This window comes from Podarcis vaucheri, assembly GCF_965113315.1.
Source record: "Podarcis vaucheri genome assembly, chromosome: 2".
Taxonomy (NCBI): Eukaryota; Metazoa; Chordata; class Lepidosauria; order Squamata; family Lacertidae; genus Podarcis; species Podarcis vaucheri.
This window is the reverse complement of record NC_138760.1, coordinates 124,948,376-124,970,749: the sequence shown is the minus strand read 5'-3', so window position 1 is coordinate 124,970,749 and position 22,374 is coordinate 124,948,376. Positions and strand designations below refer to the sequence as shown.

The window sequence follows — 22,374 nt, the reverse complement described above, 5'->3', positions numbered from 1 at the left end:
GTGTGTGCTGTTGTGAACCTGTACTTGAACAAAAAAAAAAAATTGCCTTGGGAATTTTGTTTGTGTTCATTGCTCATTTTCATTTTTTCTCTTTTACATACACACACACTCTTGTGAACCGCCCTAAGACTTGTGGATATAGGGCAGTACAGTCATAACTTGGATCTCATACGCCTTGGTACTCGGACGTTTTGGCTCCCGAACGCCCCAAACCCGGTAGTGACTGTTCCGGCTTTCGAACGTTCTTTTGGAAGCCTGACGGGGTTTCCGCAGCTTCCGATTGGCTGCAAGAGCTTCCTGCAGCCAATCAGAAGCTGTGCTTTGGTTTCCAAACGTTTTGGAAGTCGAAAGGACTTCCAGAATGGATTCCGTTCGACTTCCGAGGTACGACTATATACAAATTTTAATAAATAAGAAAAATCTTAAACCACACCTGTAGAATAAATATATGATTTTTCAGTTTTAAGGGTGAAGGGCGAGTTGCAGCAATTAAACCGTGATGTTTCAAGCACATTAAAATCAGACAAATAAGGTGGGTTCTGAAAATATACTTCTTAAGTTTCAAAACCCAAGGCAAAGAGGTTGAAAGACAGGCGTCAGTCACAAGCTCCTGGGAGGGTCTGTGTCTGGAGACCAGACCTGGAAACTGAGGGGGCTTCCTCAGAGGAATAGAAGGACCACCCAGAAGGAGAGGCTGGTCCATGAGGGAGAATGAGTCACTGCTCCCCCAAACTCAGCCTGCCCTCGGCCCATCCACACCTGCCCATCTTCCCTGCACCAGGTCCAGGTGTAGAAAGTGGCAGCCAGGCTGCTGATGGGGGCATCTGCCTGATACCATGTGGCACCGTGGTTTAGGTTTCTGTACTGGGCGCCCATTGGCTACTGATGAAGGTTAAAGGTCCTTGTCTTAATTTAGAAAACCCAACTTAGGTCCAGGGCACCTCGGGGACCGCCTGAACCCTTAGATCAGTTATAGAAAAACTTGGCCCTTCAGATATTTTTCCAGACTACAATTCCCATCATCCCTGACTGCTGATCCTGTTAGCTATGGATGATGGGAGTTGTAGTCCCAAAACATCTGGAGGGCTGAGTTTGCCTATGCCTGCCTTAGATCCTGGCTGCATCACTGAGATCATACACAGGAGCATCGTTGGCAGTTCCCTGAGCTAATGAGGCTCATTTGACGGCAACAAGGAACTGAGCCTATAGTGTCATCGGCCCAGTATTGAGGGTGGCACTGTGGTCTGAACCACTGAGCCTCTTGGGTTTGCTGATCAGAAGGTTGGTGGTTCGAATTCCCACAACGGATTGAGATCGCATTGCTCGGTCCCTGCTCCTGCCAACCTAGGAGTTCAAAAGCATACCAGTGCAAGTAGATAAATAGGTACCACTGTGGCAGGAAGGTAAATGGCGTTTCTGTGCGCTCTGGTTTCCGTCATGGTGTTCTGTTGCACCAGAAGTGGTTTAATCATCCTGGCCACATGACCCAGAAAGCTGTGGACAAACGCCAGCTCCCTTGGCCTGAAAGTGAGATGAGCGCCGCAACCCTATAGTCGCCTTTGACTGGACTTTAACCGTCCGGGGTCCTTTACCTTTTTACCTTATTGAGGAATATTCTGCCAATAGAGATTCAGCAAACGTCTTCTGCTTCATCATTACAATAATAATAATTTATTATTTTTACCCCGCCCATCTGGCCCACTCTGGGCAGCTTCCAACAAAACACTAAAATACCACTAGATCCATGCCAGTAATTTGGAATACGTCCTTCCACAACGGATACCTGCTTTTTTTTTACTTTTTAATGTTTCAATGTATTTCTGTTGTAAACCGCTTTGATGTTTCTACGAATAGAATATATTTAAATGTAATAAAATTATACAAACCCACGCATATATACATATGAACATGAGAAGAGCCTGGTTTCTGGATCAGGCCAAAGTGGGCCCATTGAGCCCAGCATCCTGTTCTCGCGGTGACCAACCACATGCCCTCAAAGCGAAACCCGTGAGCAGGATCCGAGCACAAAAGCATCTTTCCCCTCCTGGTATTCAGAAGCGTTACTTCCTCCACGGAGCTCAAGGTGGTCTATGTAGTTCTCTCCCTCTCTATTTGATCCTTGCAACAACCCTGGGAAGCAGGTTAGACTGAGAGTTGGTGGCAGCAAGCTTCATGGCAGAATGGGGATTTGATCATAGCCCATTGCAGTAACCACTACACCACACTGTCTCTCTGTGTGTGGCAGGCTCAGTAGGTTAGAGCAGGTGCTGACAACGCCAAGGTTGCAGGTTCGATCCCCGTATGGGACAGCTGCACTGCAGAGAGTTGGACTAGAAGATCCTCGGGGATCCTCTTCCAGGGGATCTGAAATTCTGGGATAATAATAATTATCATTCATTCATTCATTCCCTGCTCATTTGGCTGGGTTTCCCCAGCCACTCTGGGTGGTTCCCAGCAGAATATTAAAAACAGGACAAAAAATCAAACATTAAAAACCTCACTAAACAGGGCTGCCTTCAGATGTCTTCTAAAAGTCAGATAGTCTATGCTTCTATAATTCTTCAACATTTCCTATTCTCAAAAAACATTTCCTATTTAAAACCAAAAACCAAAAGGAACCAGCACGAAGTGTTTAGAATGATTTAAACGCAATCAATCAATCAATCAATCAATCAATCAATCAATGTATAGAATAGATAAAATGCACATTTCCCAGCTTGTGCTCTACCCACTAAGCCTCACAGCCACGCGAGGGCAAACACCCGCAACCCACTCAAAGTGTTCGAAGAGTTAAAACCAGCGAGCTCCTTGCGAGTCCTAGAGGGGTTCTGGGAGGTGTGTTTAGGCTTCCTAGGGTGGAAATGCGGAAGTGTGGATGTGCATGTTTTGGTTTGTGGGGATGTGCAAGAGAGAGAGAGAGAGGCAGGCGAGGCAGGACGTGAAAAGTCACAATTTCACTTCCTGTGTGCCATTTCTTCCTCTCCAGCTGGTTGGAGGCTCTTATAGAGAGAGAGTGTGTGTGTGATTTGGGGGTGAGTTGTTGGAAATTGCTTCAAATCGCAGATTGTGCTTTTGCTTGCTTTTTTAAGGGGGAGGAGAGATGCAAGAAGTTAAGAAGCGAGAGCGATTCCTTCGGTGGCTGGAAAGAAACGAACAGCCAAGGTTGCAATGAGCAGGTGCCTTGCAACATTTGCAGCCCCCAGAATCTCTAGGTTAGGGCAAGCGATGCCCACTCAACACACACACACACACCCCGCAACCCTGGCAAGCCACTGGCTGTCATTGACGACAATGCACATGGACCCAGGGGGTCTGACTCTGTGCAGCTTCCTGGGTTCCAGTGCATAGAAATCCCAGTTGCTGGAAACCACAGCAGGAGGGGGAGAAAGTGCTGTTCCCCTCAGCTCCTGCTTTCCCACAAGTTGGCCACTGTGAGAACAGGACTTAGAGGGCTGATCCTGAGGGCTCTTGCGAAAGTCAGACAAGGATAATAGGGAGCCAGGTTCCAGCCCTCCTCCCTTGGGCTGGTGGCTTTCTCTTGGCCCAGCCTATCTCCCAGGGCTGCCGCTAACATGAGAACATGAGACAAGGCTTGCTGCCGGATTGGGCTGAAACATAGCTGTCAACTTTCGGATTTGAAAATAAGGGATCAGCAGCCTCGAAAATAAGGGATCAGCAGCCTCACCTGTCCTGGGGACAGTCTACAGCAGGGGTGTCAAACTCAAATTCACCGGGGGCCGCATCAGCAGTTTGGTCACCCTCAAAGGGCCGGTTGTATCTGTAGGAATGCATGTAAAGTGGAGGTTTCCTGTGTAGAACGGCCGGCGCCACTAGAAGGCAGACGTTCTCTGGCTTGTAGGCTGCCGCACATGCGCTGAAGAGGCGGCTTTCTTGTGTCAAAAAGAAAAAAAAGCGAGAATAAATGGTGAAGGCTGGCGGCGGGCGGCTATACGGGCCACATGACAAGGTCTGGCGGGCCGGATTCGGCCCGCGGGCCTTGTGTTTGACACCCATGGTCTACAGGATATCTAACAATCCAGAAAGCAGCGGGAAACGGCACTGGAATAAGGGGATTTCCCACAAAAAAATGGAAGGTTGACAGCTATGGAAAAGACAGCAGTGGCCATTGTCTTCCATTTTGTAATGTAGCCCCTTGGAGGAACAGCAGGTATAAGATGTGTCAGGTGATCCTTATGATGTTTACAGTGGTGCCTCGCAAGACGAAATTAATCCGTTCCGCGAGTCTCTTCGTCTAGCGGTTTTCTCATCTTGCAAAGCAACCCTATTAGCTGCTTAGCGGATTAGCGCTATTAGCGGTTTAGCAGCTATTAAAGGCTTAGTGGCTATTAAAGGATTAGCGGATTAGCGGCTAAAAGGCTGTTAGCGGTTTAGCGGCTTAGAAAAAGGGGGGGAAAGCGGAAAAAAATCAGAACACTCGCAAGACGTTTTCATCTTGCAAAGCAAGCCCATAGGGAAAATCGTCTTGCGAAGCAGCTCAAAAACGGAAAACACTTTCGTCTAGCGGGTTTTTCGTCTTGCGGGGCACCACTGTATTTTGAAGCCATGAAAAGCTGTGCTGTCTGATTTCTGGGGATCAGAACTGTCTTAAAGGAAGAGGGGCAGGCCAGGTTGTATTTTTCTGGACAGTTGGCAATTGTACATTGGGGTCTTCTCTATGTTTTTTCTCCTCAGATCATACACTGTAGTGTGTTTTCATTCCTGTGGGCTTATTTTGTTCAGTTTTCTCAGTAAAGTGTTGTTGCAGGACCTCTCTCCAGACTCTTGTCTGCCTTGCTTGAGTGTCTTTGCTAACATTTCAAATAAATCACTCACATTTCTCTAAGACCTGCGTCTATAGGGCAGCATATAAATTTAGTAAATAATATTAATAATGATATAAATGCCTCTTTTACCCAGGGAGCCAGGACGTCCTGTTCAGCCCCCTCTGTGATCTTGCACGAGAGGCTTGCGCCCGGGATGAAAATGGAGGAGCCAAGTCAAGCAGCCCCCAAACCGGTGGAGGGAGCAGAGAGTGTGAGGAAGCCCCACCAGAGGGGCTGCATCCGAGAATTCCTGCAAAAGATGCCATCCCAGCACCAAGTGAAAGAGGAAGGAGGGGAAGGGATCCTTCAGCGCTGGGAGGTCCAGTGGCAGGAGTTCCTGAAGGAAGTGGAGTCCCCTCACGTGGGTTGGGGGGTCCTGCAGCCGCCAGAGGAGCCCACCCCCTGGGACGACACCAAGGCCTTCTTCGCCTCCTTCGAGCAAGTGGCCGAAGCCTGCCGGTGGCCCCGGGAGGAGTGGGCAGCTCGGCTCTCGCCGGCCCTCAGCGGAGAAGCCGAGCGGGCCTTCCGCAGGCTGGAGGGCCAGGACAGAGAGGATTATGGGAAAGTGAAGGCGGCCATCTTGCGCGGGGACGCCATCAGCAGGGAGAAGAACCGCCAGTACTTCCGGCGCTTCTGCTACCGGGAAGCCGAGGGGCCGAGAGGGGCCTACAGCCGCCTCCAGGAGCTCTGCCGGCGGTGGCTGAAGGTGGAGAAGCACTCCAAGGAGCAGATCCTGGAGCTGCTGATCCTGGAACAATTCCTGACCATCCTGCCTCCAGAGATCCAGAGCTGGGTCAGGGAACGGGGGCCAGAGACCTGCTTCCAGGCAGTGGCCCTGGCTGAGGACTTCCTGCAGAGGCAGCAGGAAGCAGAGCAGCCAAAACCTCAGGTGAGCTCCTTGTGTTCTTTGCTTTACCCAAGTTGGGAACAGATGAGCAGCCAGTAACCTGGGGAAGGGGGGCAGGTTTTTAATTTTTTTATTATTCATTAAATTTCTATACCACCCTTCATCCAAGGATCACAGGGCTGTTTATAATATAATAATAAAAAATACATAACATCATAACAAGCAAACATAATAACAAGCAAAACAATTTTTAAAAACCCGTAGGGTAAAAGGCCTTTGATTGTTTAATTCGCCAAATGCCTGGGGCTGTAAAGGCTGCAGATAAAGTGAATCAGATGGGCGGGAAATTTTGTAATTGGTGTTTCGTTTGGATACTTGTCATTGACCATAATAAAATGACTTGACTTGATTTGGTTGGCCATTAGGTAGCTGACACATTTCCAAGCGCTGTCCAACTAAAACACAGCCATCCATCAAAATGGTCGATTCTCCAAATGTTGCAGTGCATTTCCACAACCAAATAACAGGTTCAAAAATTGTTACTGTTTATTATCATTATTATTTATTTGTTAAATATATCACCCCTTATCTGTAGATCTCAGAGGGGTTCACAGCATAAAAATACAGTGGTACCTCAGGTTACATATGCTTCAGGTTACATACGCTTCAGATTACAGACTCCGCTAACCCAGAAATAGCACCTCGGGTTAAGAACTTTGCTTCAGGATGAGAACAGAAATCGTGCTCCGGCGGCGTGGCAGCAACAGGAGGCCCCATTAGCTAAAGTGGTGCTTCAGGTTAAGAACAGTTTCAGGTTAAGTACGGACCTCCGGAACGAATTAAGTACTTAACCTGAGATACTACTGTACATTCTAAAAACACAAAATACGTAATAAAAACATGAACAAGACCAAAACAAACCAAGAATCCTCGCTCTCCCCCTCCCAAAAACATAGGATTATAGGATGTTAATCAGCCAAAGCCCTGGTGGAAGAGGAACGTTATACGCCTAAAGCTGTATAATGAAGGTGCCTCCCTAGAGAGATCATTCCACCAATCATCATCTTGATCAAAACCCAATATATAGATATATTTAAAATAAGAAGAACCAGTGAACCTATGTAAAAATGCGGAGAAAGGAACTTGAAAGACTGAGAAGGTGAGAATAATAAAGGACAACATCTCCCATCCATAATTGCAAACCTTTCCTCTGTTGTTCATGTGATCCCTTGCTGAAAAGCTGATGGGCTGGAGGGGAACTCAAAGGGCCAGAGGAAGTCTGGCAGAGGGCCGCATGCAACTTGCGGGTCAGGGGGTTCCCCCTCCCACCCGTGCCCTAAGTCCTGTCCTTAGAGAATCTCCTCTGCTATTTCAGGTAAGCGTGCCGTTTGAGGAGGTGGTCCTGAGCTTCTGCGAGCCGGAACTGGTTCCTTCTGACCCCGTCCACCGGCAGATGCGCCGGGAGACCAAGCAGGAAGCTGACCACGGAGAGGCCCTCTTGACAGGTGAGGATGGCAAAGGTGTGTCTTAAGGCGCTTGGAATAGGTTGGAAGGTTCAGGACCACCGAAAGGATGTCCTTCTTCACTTAAGCTCATAGTTAAGCTGCCTCGTTCCCAGGAGGCAGTGTTGGCCCCCAAACCTGGGTGCCTTTGAAAGAGGATGAGACAAGTTCATGGGCAGAGAAGGGGATCACATCCCCTTTAGTCAATAGATTGACAATATGACAACGAAAGGTTATTTATGTAAGGTAAAAGGACCCCGGAAGGTTAAGTCCAGTCAATGGCGACTATGGGGTTGCGGCGCTCATCTCGCTTTCAGGCCGAGGGAGCCGGCGTTTGTCCACAGACAGCTTTCCAGGTCATGTGGCCAGCGTGGCTAAACCGCTTCTGATTCAACGGGACACTGACGGAAGCCAGAATGCACGGAAACGCCGTTTACCTTCCCGCCACAGTGGTACCTATTTATCTACTTGCACTAGCATGCTTTCAAACTGCTAGGTTGGCAGGAGCTGGGACAGAGCAACGGGAGCTCACTGCGTCGCAGGGCTTCAAACCGTCTACCTTACTGCAGCCCGTGTTTGGTTAGCCCAGAAATGGAAAACGAGTGAGGTCCCGACTAAAGAAGAATGGCAACTTAAGCTGATGGAATATGCACAGCTTGCAGGCTTAACATATAGAATAAGAGAACAAGAAGAACATACGTTTAGAAAAGATTGGGAAATGTTTATTGAATATATGGGGGGAAATTATGTACACTTGAAAATGTTAGCAACATTAAGATAAATTCAGCATTGCAAATAAGCTTTGATGGAAGGAATAATGGAATACTGAATGGTTTAGTTTATGTAAAATATGCAGGGATTTATGATATGCAAAATGAACCATGGAAAGTGAAGAAGGGAAGTCACTGATATTTTAAGGATGTTTAAATGAATATTCAAAAGTGTAAAACAGAAAATTTAATAATATATATATCCAATAAACATTTTCCAATCTTTAAACCTGTGTTCTTCTTGTTCTTTTATTCTATATGTTAAATCCGCAAGCTGCTTATATCCCATCAGTTTAAGTTGCCATTCTTCTTTGGTTGGGACCTCGCTCGTTTTCCATTTTTGAGCTAACAAAACACGGGCCACAGTTGTTGCATACATAAATAACCGTTTTTTGACACCTGGGAATTTCCGTCTGAAGTATCGCCAACAAAAAGGACACTGGTTGTTGTTGTTTTTAAGTACTTTTAAACATTTTTTTCAGTTCATTATACAATTATTTCTCAGTACTCTTTTACCCTTTTACAAGTCCACCACATATGAAAAAACATACCCTCAACCTCTTATCTGAAATTTTATTTTCCCGTTCAGGAGCTAAAGGGTGGACAAAGCTCAACGAAGCGGAGAGGTACGCCCCGGAAGATCGCGAGCATCTGTCACCACGTGGGACGTCGGTTTGGGGAGCAGGAGAGGATGTTTCCTGTTTCCGCGAGCAGGGAAGCGCTCGGGGTGGGCACCAGGAAGCAGACTTGGGGCGAGAAGTCGGTGTGTCTGTCCCGTTTGGGGGCACATTCCAGGATCTGAAGGAGGATGCACACCAGCGGAGGAGTCACACTGGTAAGAGACCAAGCGTCTGCACCACATATAGGAAGAGGTTCGGCCAGAGCGCGAACCTCCTTAAGCACGAGAACATCCACTCGGGAGAAAAGCCATTCAAGTGCTCCGACTGCGGGAAGCGGTTTGGCCAGAAGTTCCACCTTCTCGGGCACCGCAAGAGATGCGAGAGTGAGAGGCCTCACAAGTGCCCCACCTGCGGGAAAAGGTTCTCTCGCAGCTCCTACCTTAACACTCACCAGAGAATCCACACGGGGGAAAGACCCTACGAGTGCTCGCGGTGCGGGAAAAGCTTTAGCCAGAAAGCTAACCTTAACACGCACCGCAGGATTCATACGGGGGAAAAGCCCCACGAGTGCCCGGTGTGCGGAAAAAGGTTCTCTCGCAACACTTGCCTTAATAGACATCAGAGAATCCACACTGCGCGCTAAGCTGTAAAGATGGCATGGACTGCAGGGGGGTTATTTTTCCATGGCTGCAGGGTGAGATGCAGGAGATCAGTACTGCCAATGAGTGATTGAGTGGATTGCTCACCCGGGCTAAACTTCAGTCGCAAAAATGTCCTGTGTTTAGACATTGTGTAATGCAGGAGCATTTGGTTGCTAACACAATAAAGAATATTCTCCATTCCTTCCACGGCTATTTTGATTATTTATTTATTTATTTATTTTTTGAGCAATTGTCTACGCACACACAACCAAAAAACAATCAAGGGGCCAGAGCAACTCTCCTTGAAGGAAAGGTTACACCCTTTAGGGATTTTTAGCATAGAAGAATAAAAAGTGAGGAACGTGATGATAGAGGGGTATAATATTTTGCAGGTTTTCAAGAAAGAGGTTTTTCACCCTCTCTTATAAAATAATAATAATAATAATAATAATCTATTATTTATACCCCGCCCATCTGGCTGGGTCTCCCCAGCCACTCTGGGCAGCTTCCAACCGAATATTAAAAACAATACAGCGCCAGACATTAAAAACTTCCCTAAACAGGGCCGCCTTCAGTTGTCTTTTAAAAGTAAAATAGTTGTTTATTGGCTTGGGAGGGCGTTCCATAGGGCAGGCGCCACTACTGAGAAGGCCCTCTGCCTGGTTCCCTGTAACCTCACTTCTCGCAGCGAGGGAACCACCAGAAGGCCCTTGGCGCTGGACCTCAGTGTCTGGGCAGAACGATGGGGGTGGAGACACTCCTTCAGGTATACTCAGCCGAGGCCGTTTAGGGCTTTAAAGGTCAGCACCAACACTTTGAATTGTGCTCGGAAACATACTGGGAGCCAATGAAGATCTTTCAGGACCGGTGTTATATGGTCCCGGCGGCCACGCCCAGTCACCAGTCTAGCTGCCGCATTCTGGATTAATTGCAGTTTCCGAGTCACCTTCAAAGGTGACTAGAACTTGTGGACACCCAATGAAGCCAAATGTCAGAAGAGTCAGGACAGGCAAAATAAGGTACTTTTTCACTCAGTGCGCACAGTTAAACTACAGAACTCCCTCCCACAGAAGGCAATGAGGGCCACCAGCTTGGCTGGCTTTGTGAAGAACGTGGAAGTTCTTCTTTCCTGCCCATAACACTAACGTCCAGCGAAGCTGAATGGTGGGAGATCCAGGAAAGACAAAAGGCAGGACATCTTCATCTGACATACACAAGAAATGGCAGCATCTGGTTTTGCAGAGGGAGCTGGAGAAATCAGTGGAGGTTAAGGCTATCAGTGCCTTCTTTGGCGATCCCTCATAGCTGAGTAATATTGTCTTCCAAGAACACGGTTTTAACAGTGAGTCCATAAGTGACTGTGGAGGCCGATTCTGGATCCACACATCCTTCCACAGTGGGGACATACGTTTCCAGGCAGGAGTTGATCATGGTGAGGGTTTGCCAAGCGTGCCTTCCTCTTAGCATTTTTCTCCCTTTCGTCCTGAGTTCGAGTGTCTTCAAAGCCCATGACACCTTTGGTAAAGGCTGTTCTCCAACTGGAATGCTCAAAGGCCAGTGTTTCCCAATTGTCGGTGTTTATACTACATTTTTTAAAGATTTGCCTTGAGAGAGTCTTTATTATTTTTTTTAAAGATATTTATTGCAAATTTTTAACAAAAAAATCACCAAACATATAAAATACCATCACCAAGAAATAACAATCAAAAGAAAACAGAGAAAAACAAGAAAATAAACATAGAATAGAAAAAATACAACGAAAACCACTATCCATAAATCATATTTCCATAACTTTTGGACTTCCTCATATCTCCCTTTCCTGCATTCTCAATAATAAAGTTATAAACAGCAATTTGTTGCCTTGTTTCAATTCTTATTTTGTAATTCTCGAATATTATGTCTCAAACTTTAAAGATTTTTGTCAAGTGCTTAGCTGCTTAGTGTAAACATAATATTGCTTCAAATTTCATCTTTTTCTTAAACATCACTTATTCTCATAATATCTTTCAACTAAATTGCTGATGCCCTTGAGAGAGTCTTTAAACCTCTTTTGTTGACCACCAGCATTACGCTTTCCATTTTTAAGTGTGGAATAGAGCAGTTGCTTTGGAAGACGACCATCAGGCATCCACACAACATGCTCGGTCCAACGAAGTTGATGTTGAAGAACCATTGCTTCGAGACTGGTGACTGGCTACTAGCTGCAATGGAATGGCTGGTGTTCTCCCTTCACTGCCAGAAGCTCTATATGCCTCTGAATGCCAGTCGCTGGGAGTCACAAACGGGGAGAGTCATGCTGGTGCGTTCAGGTCTTGTAATGGTGGGGCATTTGGTTGAGCACACTGAGAACAGAGGGCTGGACCCAGGTGAGCCCACTGTTCTGCTCCGGGCCTGTTGTATTCAGGTCCTGCTTCCAAACTGAGTGGCCCCTGGATGTGGGAAACCTGATGGGTCTTTAGCAAGATCCAGCAGGCCAGCAGGAGGCATTGAAAGAGAACTTCTGGGATCAAGATGGATCTTATAGAACCATGGAATTGCAATTGCATGAATGCTCATTCTCTGAAAAGCGGCTTTCACCAGTGACTTGCCCGTATCCAAAAAAGGAAGGATGAACCTATTTTGTTTTGTTTTGTTTTTTAATATTTTTTATTGCAAATTTCAAATAAAGAAAAATCACCAAACATATACAATCCCTTCACCAAACAGATAACAAACAAAGACATACATAAACAAAAACATAAATTTAGCATAAAAAACATCATGACTATTCACATTTTTCCATACCTACTGGACTTCCTCACATCTCCCTTCCCTGCATTCTCAATATTAAAGTTATAGACAGCAATTTATTACCTTATTTCAGTTCTTAATTTGCACTTCTCAAATATTATGTCTCGATCTTCAAATAATTTCTGTCCAATACTTATCGGTATAATTCAAACATAATATTACTTCAAATTCCTTCTTTTTCTTAAACATCACTTAGTCTCATATATCTTTCTGCTAAGTTGCTGGTACCATGTTCTTTTCTATCATGCAGTTTCTTAACATTCATACAGCTTATACTGTTTTTGTAGATAGTCTTTAAATTTTTTCCAGTCCTCTTCCATTGTCTCTTCTCCCAAATCTCGGATTCTGCCAGTCATTTCGGCCAACTCCATATAGTCTATCAGTTGCGTCTGCCACTCTTCCAGTGTGGGCAAATCTTGTGTCTTCCAGGATGAACCTATTTTGTTTGGGACATCTAGAAGATCCATTAGGCCTGCTACAGCTCATTAATACTGATCTATATTCTAGACATCCTTTGTAAGTCACCCAGCTTGTACAGTACCTAGTGTAAGGCTGGACACTTGATAACAGCCTTTGGCACCCTCCAGCTGTTTCTTTTTAAATGGCAATGGTCCCTATTTGTCAGGGAACTGACATCGGAGCGAGAGGCGAAGGGGAGGCTCCCAGATGATGCTGGCGAAGGACCCAGCAGCAGGGGGAGAAACAGCTCAGTAGAGGGGGAAGCCGATCAGCGCAACACCAGGGATAAAGGGGGGCAGACGGGGGAATTGGAGAGAGGGCTCCAGGACTCTTCACTGGACATCAGTGAGGAGAGCCCAGGTCCTCCGCTACCCACGACTTCCCTGCGCAGAAGACTCCCGAGCAGTGAGAGGAGGAGGAGACTGGGTGTCAAACAACTTTTATGTTGGAAGAGGTTCAAGAAACGCCCACTGACGGATTCTGCCAGTGACTGAGACAGCCACGATGAGAAGGGGCTGTGCAGTCAGAAAGGTTTAACAAAGCAAATTAACCGAGAAAGGCACCAGTTTACGCACGAGTAACTCATACCTATTACACTATTTTTATTTTTATTTAAAAAATTAGATTTCAAGGGGAAAAGAAAAAAATCCACATATACTCTTCAAAACATAATTTTGTTTTGTTTTTCCAACTTCCCATCCTGTTTTCCATGGTTGGTTTTATTTTCTCCCCCTTTCCTGCACCCTTTAATCTCTTATATCATAACAATATTATAGTATCCTTTCATTTATCCTTCATTCCCCTTGTAGGTATATTCCTTTATCCAATATTCTGTAAAGGTGTTCTTGCAAACTACAGTCGTACCTTGGTTTTCAAACAGCCTAGTTCTCGAACGTTTTGGCCTGTTTGTCCAATACACATACCATCTCGGGACTATTCAATTGCTCATCGTCTAACACTGTGTATGCCATCAAATGCCAACAGTGTCCTTCAGCTCTCTATATTGGACAAACAGGCCAAACCTTACGCCAAAGAATAAACGGACATAAATCTGACATCAAGAATCACAAAACAGAGAAACCAGTAGGAGAACACTTCAATCTCCCAGGACATTCTATACAAGATCTCAAAGTAGCTGTTTTACTACAAAGGAATTTCAGAAATAGACTGGAAAGAGAAGCTGCTGAATTGCAACTCATTACCAAACTTAAAACCATGGAGAGACCTGGTTTGAACAAAGACATTGGATTCTTATCCCATTATACATGACTAAGCCATTTCTCACCTTCTCACCCCTTGCCCTTTCCTGTAAGACCTATTACAGTCATTAAGAGTCGTCAACAGGCTCATCTCAGCTATCTGCCAATCTCCCATTCCCACCACCCTTCTGAGTAATACCCCTCCCCACCTTCTCATTATATAGAAGGATCTGGCAACTTCTGTTTCAGTGTATCTGAAGAAGTGTGCATGCACACGAAAGCTCATACCAAGAACTAACTTAGTTGGTCTTTAAGGTGCTACTGGAAGGAATTTTTTTATTGTTGTTGTTGCTTAAAACCAACCCTGAACACACTAACATATCAGCATGCAAATCTATCCAGAGGAGAATGATCTGTAAAGGACAGTTTGCTGCCTGCTTAAATAAATACGAGGTGAATATAACAGTACATAATGCTTTTTAAAGAAAAAATCAAGGAAAACTCTCTTTTTATGTAGTTTTTGCATAAGGTGAGTGCTGAACACAAAACTTTTATATATCTGGAAAGCAGCTGGAATACTGCCTCCTTTGGCAATTTAATTGTTTGCTGGAGAACTGACAGGATATTTTCAAATGTTTACTGTCCTCAGGATCTGTTCTGCTTCGATTCCAATTTTTGAAACCCCACCTCCCACACACCGTCCAACTTCCAAGATGCATCGCCAGACTTTATTTAAAGTACAATGGAACCTTGGTTTTCTAGCGTCTCGGAAGCCGAACGTTTCAGTTTTAGAACGCGCCTTGGAAGTTGAACGGCTTCTGCTGAGGTATTTTCCATTTTCTCCGTTCAAATTGCAGACCGCCCTTTGTGCCTTGGTTTTCGAACGTTTTGGAAGTCGAACAGTCTTCCGGAACAGATTACATTCAAAAACAAGGTTCCACTGTAACTGGTTTTTTTTTTTTTTTTTTTGCTAAACTCTGAGTATTTATACAGTTTCTCCACTGTGAGAGGGTTCTCAGACAGGGTAGTCGTGACTGTTCTATGTGTGGGGAAAGCTTCGTTTTTATGATTTCTCCCCCGGGTGCATTTTCTTATGCGAAGTGAGATGGTCGCTCCGACCGAAGCTCTTGCCACACTCCAGGCATTTATACGGCTTCTCCCCTGTGTGCATCCTCTGGTGAATAGTGAGACGGTAACTCCGGCTGAAATTCTTCCCGCACACCAAGCATTTGTAAGGCTTCTCTCCGGTGTGGATTCTCTGGTGTGAGGTGAGGTCCGTGCTCTGACTGAAGCTCTTCCCGCACGCGGCGCACATGTACGGCTTCTCCCCCGTGTGCGTCCTCTGATGTAAAGTCAGGTGGTCGCTCCGGCTGAAGCTCTTTCCGCACTCCGAGCAGCTGTAGGGCTTCTCCCCTGTGTGGGTTCTTTTGTGTGCGGTAAGGTTTGAGACTTGGATGAAGCTCTTTCCGCACTCGGAGCACTTGTACGGCTTCTCGCCCGTGTGGACTCTCTGGTGGGCTTTCAGGCTCGATTTGCAGCTGAAGCTTTTGCCGCACACAAGGCACTTGTTCGGCCTCTTTCCCTTCTGCTGGCTGAGGAATTCGTGGAAGTTGCCGACCTGAATGGCGACTGACTTATTCCTCCTCTTCACGTTTGGTTCCAGATTCCTTCTCGGCTGCCTGTTTGGCCTGCTTCGATCTTCAGAGTGCTCTTCCACCTCCTGAGGCAGAAGTGTTTCTGAAGATGCTGCGTCTGGCTCCACCTCGATCTCGCCGTCCCACGCTGCTCCTGCTGGGATAAAGGCAAAGAACTAGCAAAAGAAGAACATTTTATCACATGTGGTGGGAATGTAAAAAAGTGAAAAACTTCTGGGAAATGATATATAATGTGATGAAAAAGATGTTGAAATATACATTTATTAAGAAACCAGAAGCATTTTTACTTGGCATTGTAGGAGACGATATAAACAGAAAGGACTGTAAGTTGTTTTTAATGACAGCAGCAAGAATATCGCTGGCACAAAAATGGAAGCAAGAAGAACTACTGACGGAAGAAGAATGGGGGATGAAACTGATGGACTATGCAGAATTAGATAAACTAACTGGAAGGATTCAAAACCTGCAGGACCAGAGATTCTCAGAAGACTGGAGTAAATTTGTGGACTATTTGAAAAGTAATTGTGATGAACAGATCACGCTAGTAGGTTTGCAAGAAGTTTTGTAAGCTGAATTATTTGAAATATTGCAAAGAAGACAATGAGGTGAATTATTAGTTGAGGATAATTAAAGGTAATATGAAATTAAGAAACGCATAATAAGTGACAAAGAACGGAAAATCACCAGAGGCGTTGACGGAAGTCCAAAAATATTGTATAAGATGAGAAGTTAAGCTGTATGAATGTTGGAATTAATATTTTTTTAAAAAATAATTAAAATGTATATAAAAAAGGCAAAGAACTATCAAGAGTTCAAACCAAGAGACTCTAATTAGTAGAAGTGATCATTAGTAAATAGGTGAGGAATGGAAAAGCCCTACACTGGTGAACTACAGCTCCCAGCAAGCACAGCCAGTGGTCAGGTCTGGTGGGAGTTATAGTCCAGCAACATCTGTTCCACAATTCTGATCTACAAAGCAATAAAGCAGGGGTGACTCCCCAAACGTCTTGTCCTGTGAAGCCCTTGAAGATCGGGTCTTGGCTGACCACTTTATGAATTTCCTGCCTGTTGTAGCATCTAGCCCAGCCCTCTGCAATGCAGAGGTCAACCAAGGGAGCAACTACAGAACGCTGAAGAACTTGGGTGCAAGCAAGGCTTATCCCTCCTTACCCAGCAGGCCGGCCTCGTCAATGTCATTGTCATATTCTTTCTTGGCCTCCCTGCACAGCTGTCTCTGCTCAACCTCAGGTGGGGCCTGGCCTGCCTCAGAGGAACTCAGAGCTGCCTTCTCAAAGACCACCTGAAACAGCAGAGAAGAACCTTTTTGAGATCATAGAATTGTAGAGTTGGAAGGGTCTCCAACCCCACGCAATGTAGGAAACTCAGATAAAGCTGGTGCCCACCCAACCTCTGCTTAAAAACCTCCAAGGAAGGAGAGTCCACAACCTCCTGAGGGAGTCCCTTCCACTGTCAAACAGCTCTTATTGTCAGAAAGTTATTCTTGATGTTTCATCGGAATCTGCTTCCTTGTACAGTGGTGCCTCGCAAGACGAAAAGAATCCGTTCTGTGATTCTCTTCGTCTAGCGGTTTTTTCGTCTTGCGAAGCAAGCCCATTGAAGGATTAGTGGATTAGCGCTATTAGCGCTATTAGCGGCTTATCTGCTGATCGGATCAGCTGATAAGAGGCTTAGCGGCTTAGAAAGAGGGGGGGGGAGGGGGAAAAAAACCAGCAGGAACTCGCAAGACATTGTCGTCTTGCGAAGCAAGCCCATAGGAAATTTGTTTTGCGAAGCACCTCCAAAACGGAAAACCCTTTCATCTAGCGAGTTTTCCGTCTTGCGAGGCATTCGTCTTGCGGGGCACCACTGTAACTTGAATCCATTGGTTCTGACCCTGCGCTCCGGGGCAGGAGAAAACAAGCTTGCTCCATCTTCCATGGGGCAGACCCTCAGATGTTTGAAGGTGGCTATCGCATATCCTCTCAGTCTCCTATATCAGGGATGAGGAACCTGTGAACCTCTGGTTTTTGCTAGACTAAAAGTCCCATCCTCCCCGAGCATTTAGAGCAGCGTTTCTCAACCTGTGGGTCCCCAGATGTTGTTGGACTACAACTCCCATCATCCCTGAGCTCTGGCCTTGCTAGCTAGGGGTGATGGGAGTTGTAGTTCAACAACATCTGGGGACCCACAGGTTGAGAAAGGCTGATTTAGAGAACTGGAAGCTGGGGTGGCCTCTGTGGCTAGCAGTGTCTTTTTACCAGCTATGGTCAGGAAGCCAACTGCAGCCGTTCTTGGACAGGGGTAGTCTGACCACAGTGATCCAAGTGTTGATAGCCTCCAAACACAATTATTTCAATGTGCTCCATGTGGGGACATTCTTGGGCCTAGTCTAGATGTGGACTAGTTGATGGGGACAGACTACTGCCAGCACATATTCCCTGTTGAACTTCCAGTGCTCCCTGAAGACATTTTTTTAAAAATTCCAGCAGGCAGTTTAAGTCTGATTTTATACTTTTAACTGAAAATGTGGACAGTTGATGGGGACAGACTACTGCCAGCACATATTCCCTGTTGAACTTCCAGTGTTCCCTGAAGACATTTTTTTAAAAATTCCAGCAGGCAGTTTAAGTCTGATTTTATACTTTTAACTGATGTTTACCTTTCCTGTACTGTATCTTAGAAAACCACTTAGAGACTACTGCATTTAAGCAGCATATAAATGGCTTAAATAAAAACAAGCAAGCAACAGGGTCAGGAAGGTGAGTAATAAGGGGTTAATTATTTCCCCCCCCAAAAAAAAAAATATTGAAGGACAAATTAGGATTGAGTTTCCCTAGAAAACAGAACTCCTTATGGAGGAAAACCTAATGGAGTACTTGCATTCAAAATTTATGTTTTTTATTTATTGCACCTTTTCCTCCAAGGGGCTCGAGGTGGCGTAAATGGGTCTTCCCCATCTCATTTAACCCCCACAACAACCCTATGAGGTGGTAGGTTAGGGTGAGAGACAGTGACTGGCCCGAGGGTACCCAGAAAACTTGCTGTGAATTCACGGCATGCTGTACGTTGAAGGAAAATTATATGAAAATGATGTACTGTTGGTATTGAACACTAAGTAACTTAACAAATATCAGGTACAAATATCTGTTGGAAATGTAAAGAAAAAGAAGGCACCTTTTATCATATGTGGTGGACGTGTAAGGTAATAAAAGCATTCTGGGAAATGATATATAATGAATTGAAAAAAATGTTTAAAATAACCAAAGGCTTTTCTATTAGGAATTTTAAAGGTTGCCCAGCGAACTTCATCATGGCCGAGTGGGGGTTTGAACCCTGGTCTCGCAGGTCCTACTCTGACACTCTAACCCATGGGTAGGCAAACTAAGGCCTGGGGGCCGGATCCGGCCCAATCGCCTTCTAAATCCGGCCCGCGGATGGTCCGGGAATCAGCGTGTTTTTACATGAGTAGAATGTGTGCTTTTATTTAAAATGCATCTCTGGGTTATTTGTGGGGCATAGGAATTCGTTAATATTTTCTTTTCCAAAATATAGTCCGGCCCCCCACAAAGTCTGAGGGACAGTGGACCGGCCCCCTGCTGAAAAAGTTTGCTGACCCCCAGTGGCGTAGCGTGGGTTGTCAGCACCCGGGGCAAGGCAAGTAATTTGTGCCCCCTAACCTGTGGATTTGCGCCCCCTAACCCTAACCCCCAGATGGTGTGGCCGGGCCCCCCTGCACCCCCCACGCTACGCCACTGCTGACCCCTGCTCTAACCCTTACGGCACACTAGCTCTCCGAGGTTGTGAGTTTGTGCCTCACCCGGAGCATAGGTCGCCCCACACTGCCGTTGCACTTTCAGCACCACCAGCTTCAGTATGTCTCACCTGCAACCTGGCAACGAGTTCTGCCAAGTGGCCTCACCTGGCTTACCTGCCTCTTGGCCTCTCGCTGCCTCAGCAGGAAATCCTCCGCCAGGGTGACAGCTTGGCAGCAGCTCTCCGGGCCGCACTCCCTCACCCAGCCCTGGATCTCTGGTGGCAGGATGGCCAGGAACTGCTCCAGGATCAACAACTCCAGGATCTGCTCCTTGGAGTGCCTTTCGAATCTCAACCACCGGCGGCAGAGTTCCTGGAGCCGCCTGTAAGCCCCTCTCGGCTCCTCGGCCTCCTGGTAGCAGAAGCGCCGGAAGCGCTGCCGGTTCTTCTCCCGCTTCATGGCGTCCCCTCGCAAGATGGCCGCCTTCACTTTCCCATAATCCTCCCTGTCTCTGGCCTCCAAGCCGATAAAGGCCCGCTCGGCCTCTCCGCTGATGGCCGGCAGGAGGTGGGCCGTCCAGTCCTCCGTGGGCCAGCGGCAGGCTTTGGCCACTTGCTCGAAGGAGGCCAGGAAGGCCTTGGCGTCGTTCCAGGGGCTGGGCTCTTCTGGTGGCGGAGGGGATGCCCAGCACACTTCTTTGGGGGTCTCCACCGTCCTCAGGAACTCCCGCCACTGGGCTTCCCAGTGATGGAGGGAGTCCTCAGCCGGTTCCTGCTTCACGGCTCCCCGGGGTCTCCTCTGCAGGAATTCCCCGACACCCCTAGCCTGGAGGACGGGAAGGGCTTTTCCTCTTCCTTCCGCTGAGGTGGCACCTGAAAGTTCTTGCTCCTCCATTTCCATCCCTCGCGCAAAAGAGGTGCGTCGACCTACAAAAATGGGGGAAGGGATCAACGAGAAAGGAAAAGGAGAATGAGCACAAGGTGAACTGTCAGCGCCTGACGTAAGATTGTCTTCATCGGATCCCAGAACTTTTAAAGAGTCAGGAAGAAGCAAGGGGGCTTATGAGCCTCCCCCTCTCTTTCTTTTATCCCTACAACAGATTTCCCCCAAGGCAGCGGAGGTTTAGGATCAGAGCTTTCCTTCTCCCAGATGGGCTGCCTTCCCAGGTGGGGGAGCCCCACCTGCCCCTCACTTCCCCCTACAGCACGTGCAGAAACCACCTTCTTGACTGTTGGGCCCATTCTTGGTCTCATCTGTTCCACGGAGCTTGTCTTTACTTGCAGGAGAAGCCCCTAACTCACGGAGGGTTTGAGACCCATCGGCTACGCTCACCTGGTTTAGTCGGCCAGTCAAATGCATTTCCCAGGTCTGTGGCTGCTGTTGCATGCTGACAGCTTTTTAAAAATTTTATTATTATTATTTTCAGTGCAAAATTACAACAAAAATTACAAACATTGAATCCAAAATAAAACAGTACAAACAAGAAAAACAAAACAAAACACAGAGAAAAAAGAACAACAACAAAAAAACACATCTACAAAACGATATCATTCTAATCTAGTCATTACATACATACAGTATACACATATTGACGTCCTTCCTTTGTTCTAAGACCTCAAAATTTTTACTCTTTCTAGGTTGTTGTGTCTAATACAGATTACCTCTATCTTTATACTTTTTACACCATTTTTCTCTTTCCTTACCCCTGCAAAGCACCATTCATTACATACCGATACGCTTACTCCAGAACAATGTTTTTTCATATACTCTTTAGCACATCCCCACTCTTTTAATAATTTTTGGTCCGATTGTCCCCTTATGAATGCTGTGAGTCTTGCCAGGTTTATATATTCACAAAATTTAATTTGCCATTCTTTCATTGATGGATTTTTTTTCTCCCTTTCCAATTTTTTGCTATGAGCATCCTGGCAGCTGTTGTCGCGTAGAGGAATACTTTCCTATGATTGTCAGGAATACCGTTTGTGATTATACCTAAAAGGAACGCCTCCGGTTTTTTTACTAAAAGATATTTTAAACATCTTTTTGATTTCTTCATATATTTCATCATATCTTTTAAACAATTTTGGAATGAAATATATGCACGCTGACAGCTTCTAGGAGCCACAGGTGAGAGCTGAGTGCAAAGGTGGGCAAACTGCCCCAGGAGCATGGCATGCCCCACCACCAGAGGTACCACCCCTCCCCTTATACACAAAGATAAAAAAAAAATCACATCTACCGTACTTTCCCTCTGGTCCTGCCCGTCAACCTTGTCAGTGGCCCCTAGGAGGCAGCCGCAATGGGGTGGCACCCCATGGGCTGAAACAAAGTACCCTTCCACCTGCCCTAAGACCCCTGACGCTGGGATGCAAAAAAAAGAGAAGGGAATCGGATGTGTGATGAGTTTGGGGATCCTTGGGGACCCCCCCTTTTCTGCTTCCCACCCCCTTTATTGGAACCAGCTTCTCCCCATCCTTTTTACCCGGTCAGCTGTCCATGCACCTTCCAAAATTCAGGATATTTTTCCTGCCCTCCACTCTCTCCTGCAGCTGCAAAGGAGGCCAGGGGTGTAGCAACAACACCCTCCTCTTCCCACCCCCTTCCTTAATGCTCCTTGGCATCCCTTTCCTGCTCTTTCTAGGAAAGCAACGCTCTGTCAGCTTAACCCTTTGAAGGAAAAATAAAAAAATTCCTTCCAGCAGCACCTTAAAGACCAACTAAGTTAGTTCTTGGTATGAGATACCTGAAGAAGAAGAAGTGTCTGAAGAAGTATCTGAAGAAGAAGTATCTGAAGAAGTATCTGAAGAAGTGTGCATGCACACGAAAGCTCATACCAAGAACTAACTTAGTTGGTCTTTAAGGTGCTACTGGAAGGAATTTTTTTATTTTGACTATGGCAGACCAACACGGCTACCTATCTGTAACCTTTGAAGGAAAGCCCTGTCAGGGCTGCAAGGCTGCAGACTGCAGGAAGGAGAAGGGAGTGTGGCAGTTTTCAAAGGATCTGCATTTTCCAGGCAGTAATTCAATCCCCAGCACCTTAAGATTTTTCTGCTGGATCAAGCCAATGTATTGCAAATGTCACCGTGCGCACTACATAAGAACGATGAATACTGGGGGAAATACGTGCATCTCCCTGTGAATCAAAGTTTCTTTTCGGTTTTGGTTTTTCGTCGCTAGTCCTCATGATAGTGAAGCTATGCGTGTCAGCATTCTGGCTACTGTTGCTGACATCTCTCTCCCTTCCGGCAGTTTCCAGCAAGCATTACGACCTCCAGCTGTGGCTAGTTGCCATCAATAGCCCTTGTCCTCCA

At 46.3% G+C, this 22,374-nt stretch overlaps 2 protein-coding genes across 9 annotated transcripts; one reads left to right on the top strand and one right to left on the bottom strand.

The window, feature by feature from the left end:
• Nucleotides 1–3,102: 3,102 nt before the first annotated feature.
• LOC309524908 (uncharacterized protein) lies at nucleotides 3,103–9,406 on the top strand. Its single transcript, XM_082210136.1, has 4 exons — nucleotides 3,103–3,176; nucleotides 4,918–5,712; nucleotides 7,046–7,175; nucleotides 8,532–9,406. Exons 2-4 carry the CDS (start codon nucleotides 4,978–4,980, stop codon nucleotides 9,203–9,205), a joined length of 1,539 nt encoding a protein of 512 aa, XP_082066262.1. The 5' UTR covers nucleotides 3,103–3,176; nucleotides 4,918–4,977; the 3' UTR covers nucleotides 9,206–9,406.
• A 5,225-nt stretch (nucleotides 9,407–14,631) lies between these two features.
• Nucleotides 14,632–22,374, bottom strand: LOC309524800 (uncharacterized protein). Of its 8 annotated transcripts, XM_082209857.1 has the most exons (6): nucleotides 21,986–22,374; nucleotides 21,563–21,727; nucleotides 20,393–20,454; nucleotides 19,226–19,986; nucleotides 16,477–16,606; nucleotides 14,632–15,442 (listed from the first exon to the last, which is right to left on the bottom strand). In XM_082209857.1, the coding sequence occupies exons 2-6, from the start codon at nucleotides 21,679–21,681 to the stop codon at nucleotides 14,715–14,717; spliced, it is 1,800 nt and encodes a 599-aa protein (XP_082065983.1). In that variant the 5' UTR covers nucleotides 21,682–21,727; nucleotides 21,986–22,374; the 3' UTR covers nucleotides 14,632–14,714. The 8 variants fall into 8 exon arrangements, with proteins under 8 accessions (XP_082065983.1, XP_082065986.1, XP_082065985.1 ...); XM_082209860.1 differs by lacking the exon at nucleotides 21,986–22,374 and having other exon boundaries at nucleotides 21,543–21,690; XM_082209859.1 differs by lacking the exon at nucleotides 21,986–22,374 and having other exon boundaries at nucleotides 19,226–20,454; nucleotides 21,543–21,690.